This window comes from Leishmania braziliensis, chromosome 36 (genome assembly GCF_000002845.2).
Source record: "Leishmania braziliensis MHOM/BR/75/M2904 complete genome, chromosome 36".
Classification (NCBI taxonomy): Eukaryota; Euglenozoa; class Kinetoplastea; order Trypanosomatida; family Trypanosomatidae; genus Leishmania; species Leishmania braziliensis.
Genome location: NC_009327.2, coordinates 1,268,871 through 1,274,396, shown reverse-complemented (window position 1 = coordinate 1,274,396; position 5,526 = coordinate 1,268,871). Strand labels below are relative to the sequence as shown.

Here is a 5,526-nt window from a genome sequence, read left to right as displayed (position 1 = left end):
GCCGGGGAGTGGTGAAATTGGGCGTTCTTTCGGCGTGGAACTGTGCCTGTGCGTGTGTTGTTCTCTGTCACGGGTGCAACACTGTGAAACGCACTGCAAACACGCGAGGCAATAAAAAAAGGCAAAAGAGAAGATCAGAGACAAGTTGGGGGAAAACAAAGAGGGGACGAAAAGTTGGAGAACGCTGCGTCTTGTGGGGAGGTCTTTCTTAGGAGGCCTCCACGTTCACCTGCGATAGCCCCTCGTCTTCTCTCGCTCTCTCCTGCCGCCAATCTGACTCGCACCGTCTAAAGTTTGAGGCGCAGCTGCATGCACAGCGCGCAGCCCGAGCTGAATAGGTCAACCTCCAAAAGCATTAAAAAAAAGAACTGCACCTGCACGTGCTGGTATCCTTCTTGGCACACAGTAGTGTTGACGTAGAAGGGAGCATCGAACACGTTCTGTGCTAATAAAACGCACACACATATTCAGACATGCAACGGTGGTCTACATTATTGATTCCTTCCATTTCCCCTCTCTTCCTTCTCCGACCTTTCACCACTCTTCTTCTGCACGCTGCGAAAGGTGCGCCTCCCCGTCCTCGAGTGCCCCTTTCCTTGGCGGTTTCTCTGTGCCTATGTGCATTTCTGTGTGAAGGATCAGCGAGAAAAACTGCACGCACAACCCTTGCAGGTGCTGTGCCCGCTCTCTTATCTTTTTGTTGATTCTCGTCGCTCCCCCCCCCCTTCCCCCCTCCCCGTTTTCTCGGTCACCGCGAGTATATGCGGCACAAGTGCGCCCGTACCCCTCCATATACACGCCAACCACTTTGATAGTTGTCAGAACCCTCGCACCATCTCTCATGCTCCTCTCTCTTTTCTCTTCATCAGTGTTTTTTGTGTGCTGTTGTTCTTGCTATTTACGAGCGTCCGCCTTTTTTCCCCTGCATTTTTGGTGTTGTTGCTGAGGCTCATGGTGTGTTCCGACGCTCCACTTGTGCTCTCTCTCGCTCCTTCGCTCGCTGTTTTCTCTTCCTTCCTTCCTCATCCTCCTCGTGCTTCTCTCTCTCTCTCGCATGCTGCAGACACAACAGCTCATGATGAATCACTGCAAAGGCGGCAGCACGCATCCATCAGTTACGCTTCTGCTCCTCCTGTTGCTGCTCGTCCCCTGCGCTCCCGTGTCGGCTGAGAGTGACAACCTATGCAATTTCTTTGATGTTCAGTGCGTTCTTCTGCAGACGTCTGAGAAGTCGAGTATCGCGCTGAACGCCGCGGATGCTACTGCTCAAAAGGCCTTGATTGCTTGCACGCGCGAGAGCCTGACGGACCCTTCAACATGGACACCTACGGACGGCTCGGGTAGTACGCTGAATGTGTACATGTCTACGCTCTCTGACGTGCATCTGAGCAGTATAGTGGCAGCGTCATCATCCACCAGCTGCACACTAGTCACCTCCATATCTGAAGGCGTACTCGACACGAGAAGTATGTCCAACCATGTGTACTTCACAAACGCCGATCCTGCAACGGAGATGTTGGGGTTGCTGTCGTATGTAATGACGAGTGGAGTCCCTCCGAAAATGGGCTTCGTATACGCGAGCACGGCTACAGGCGGAACCAGTGCGGGTGCTGCGGTGTACGAAGAGTTTCTGAGACGCAGCAACGAGCTTGCCTACACCGGCACTGTCACAACCTATGACGCGGCCCAGACCTACGATGCAGCGAAGTTTGCGGCGTTTGTGGACCACTTTTTGGAAGGTACCTCTGTCGTGTTCTTCTTCCCCCCTGCTAGCAGTGATACCGACCGCATGTTTGCGAGGCTTATTTCGCAGTCAAATGTAAGTAACCTCCTGATGCCTTCGTGGCTAATCGCTACCGCCGCTTCCCAGTACCTCGCTGCAACGTCTCCATCCGTACCTGCCAGCAACGTAATTGTGTCCTCCACAAACCCGCACCCCCAAGACACCAACTTTGCAGTCTCAATGGCTCAGTTCACAAAGGACTACGGTAGCGTCGACCCAACACTCGCTTCCAGCAGTGCGGATGGCGTAGACGCCGTCGCAGGCTGGATCACTGCCCAAGCAACTGTGGCGACGCTACAGCCCTATACTCTTTGGACCGAGCCGCCAACCCAGCAGAGCTATTTCAACAGTCTGTTTCAGCAGCGCTTCTACACCATCGGTGGGGAGATTGTTCTTGGAGCGTACAGCAGCGCGTGCAACGTGGGCGGCCGTATGGTGATTTTGTACTCCTTAACAAAGATGTATGATGGAGCAAAGAACGCCTACTATGGGCTGACGTCGGTGCCCAATGCGATTCTGAGGCTGAAGCCATGGGAGTGCCACGCGGCGGATGTCACGTTGCGCGTTGGCAAGATGGTGCGGGCGGGCTACGTGCAGTATCAAGCCATTGGCGAAAACTCCGATTACATGACAACACAAATGGAGAACACCATTTCATCTGCCATGGGCTCAGCCACCTTCACCAGCACCACCATTGGCCCCTTAGAGAGCCTATCTAGTGCTGCCTGGCAGGCCGTACTCGACAGCTCATCAGCCACAGCTGTGTTTGGAGCCGCTTCCGTTGGCGTTGACAAAAGCCCCGTGCAGCAAGTTTTGGTAGACCCTGTATTTCTGCACCCGACTCTTTACCAGAATGTGAGCAGCGTCATCTACCTGACAGCGACCAACGAGCAGCAGTTGGGTGCGGTGGCAACGTGGGTAGCGCAGTCGGCCATCGCCCCAGATGTGCACGCCGTGGTGCGGAACTCCGGTGACTCGGCGACTGCGATGCAGAGCACGCTGCACCGAATCATGGCGGACGCTGGCGTCACCATAAAATCTACGAGAACGTTAGATGCTGGTAAGGCGCTGTCCTCTAGCGACTTTCCGACATCCGGTCTTGTGTTGCTGACTGGAGTCATACTGAGCGACATCGGCACACTGGCGGCGTACATGCAAAGTAACGTAGATACACGGGTGATACTCCTGTTCGATGAAATGACGCAGTGGTACCGTGAAATCCAAATCAAGTTCACGACCCTGCCCACCTCCTCCGGCGAACGTCTGCTTTTTCTGACGAACCTGCCGCCCTGGGTGCAAAAGAGCCGGGACGTATCTACACTATCTACATCATTTCTCAATACTGCGATTGGGCCAAACTACCACTCGCCAGCCTCGATGCGAGGCTACGTCGCGTTGCGCGCGCTCAGCATGATGGGTAGCAATGCCGCAAACCCATCGAGTCGTGGGCTCTTGGATGCACTCTACACGCAACAGGTTTTGCAGGTGGATGACCTCACAATGGGCCCTTTCCAGCGCACGGGGTGTAAGTACTCGATGGAAAGTAAAAACGTGGAGTGCACTGGCGTCGTGAACGGCGGCGCGAGTGGCATCTACTTGTGGTCCTACTCGGACATGCTAATGGAAGCCAATGGGCCAATCGCTGGGCCGTATGTTGTCGACCTCTTCGGTCACGTCGAAACAGCCGATGTGGGCAACAGCAGCAGCGCCAAAGAGCAGACTAGCCCCACACCGAAGGTAACCATCATCACCTCCGTGATTATTGGCGCGGTCATTGTGGCTGTGATGGCCGCCGCTGGCATCATCTTTGCCTTCGGCTTTGGCGACAGCCGCGACAACCGCAACGCGCCAAAGGACGATAACAAGCCTGTGACGCTCATATTCACGGATATTGAGAGCAGTACGGCGCTCTGGGCGACAGCGCCGCAGGCCATGGCGGCCGCGGTGGCGCTGCATCACAAGCTGGCTCGCCAGCTGATTATCAAGCACAAGTGCTACGAAGTCAAGACAATTGGCGACTCCTTCATGATTGCGTGTAAAGAGCCGTTCGCCGCTGTGCAACTCGCGCGCGACCTTCAGCTAGAGCTTCAGCAAGCTGACTGGGGATCGACGGTCATTGATGACGCCTACGCGTCGTTCGGAAAACAGACCGGGGGCACCAGCCCCAGCGAATGCGGGACGAGCCCGTGGAGCGGTCTACGCGTTCGTGCCGGAATTCACTGCGGTCTGGTGGAGGTACACCTCGACAAGGTGACCAAAGGCTACGACTACTACGGCAACGTCGTCAACACGGCTGCACGCACGGAGAGCATCAGCTGCGGTGGACAAGTCATCTGCACCTCGAGCGTGGTGGAAGCCCTCACTGAGGAGGAGCAAAGCACTGTACAGTTTGTGCCCCTCGGTCCGCACCAGCTACGCGGCGTTACAGCACCGATCGAGATGTACGAACTGCGCACGGTGCCAAGCCGCATCTTCCTTTCAAGCGCGCGTGATGTCCAGGCAAACCCGCTGGCGTCGTTCGCCGTCGGCACCAATGCTGGCATCGCCCCCAACTTAAAAGAGGGCAATCCGATGCTGGTGGAAGAGGAGCCCACCATCGAGACGCCGGCGGGCATCGAATCGGTGGCAGAGGTTCTGGACGTATACTTCAGCCCCTACACGTGTCAGCAGAAAATCAAGTTGCTCCTGAAGACGTGTAAGTGCTTTTGCCTGTCAGACCCTCCGCGCCAAATGTTCACGTCCAAGGATGCATACCTACACGCCCTGATGCTTACGGTGGCCACGCGCACGTCGGCCGTGATCGACTTCCTCCACAAGAAGAAGGAGGGCGATGGGATTGGCCCTACGGCTGAAATCAAGGACAACGCCGCGTCGCTAGAGATGGCAGGCCACCGAGATGCCGCGCCGGGATTGCACCGGCACAGTAGTGTCTTCCTCAGCGATGTGGAATCGCCAGTTGCAGGGGAAGTGAAGCGACGGCGCACCATCATGATTGACTGGCCTGAGGAGAAGCAGTCGAGCCAAGAGACCTTGGGCAGCACCGTGGTATTGGTGCTGGACAACGGCGAGCTGCTAACGTTATCCAACAATCCCAGTACAGGTCTCACCGAGAAGCCGCTGAAGGAGGTCTGCGAGGCGACGACAGTGTACCTGAACGGCACCCCAGGAATCAGCGGCGATGAAGTGAGCGCTTGTTTTGGGAACGGTAATGGGCTGCTCTTCCGCATCATTGACAAGGCGACGAAGCGGTGGGCTTTCTACAATGATACTACTAACTTTTCTATGCATATTTACTTCTCTGTCGGCCGCGCGAGCACGGTGGAGTGGGGCCCGGATGTTGCTGGAAGAGTCACCCAAGCGGAGAGCACAGGCTGGTATGAGGGTGACCTGCTCGTGCCACCTCTTGCGACGAAGGTGCTCATGACGGGCCACGTCAACGGGTACAAAATGCGATACAGCGCGATGGTGTTCAACGGCAGTGAGTAGCGCAGGCGTGTGTTTTCGTGTGGGGCGCTATTGGCGTTGGTATTTATGTACGCATGGGAATTCCTTGCATTGCTCATTCGCACCTACGCCACAGTCGTACCCCGCTCTTTCACTCTTTGTCCGCGCCCCCACCATCATCACTTATTCCCGCTCCTCAAACCGTCGCCATAGCTGTTCAAGGCCGCGCACGTGGATCTACCAGTCGTGTCGGAGCTTTCGCTCGAGTTGGTACATCGATGCGCATACGTGTAGGTCTC

General features: G+C 56.0%; 1 protein-coding gene across 1 annotated transcript; it reads left to right on the top strand.

The window, feature by feature from the left end:
* Positions 1–1,054: 1,054 nt before the first annotated feature.
* LBRM_35_3400 (receptor-type adenylate cyclase a-like protein) lies at positions 1,055–5,269 on the top strand (the record flags this gene model as incomplete). Its single annotated transcript, XM_001568909.1, has 1 exon — positions 1,055–5,269. The coding sequence occupies one exon, from the start codon at positions 1,055–1,057 to the stop codon at positions 5,267–5,269; it is 4,215 nt and encodes a 1,404-aa protein (XP_001568959.1).
* Between the last annotated feature and the right edge of the window lie 257 nt (positions 5,270–5,526).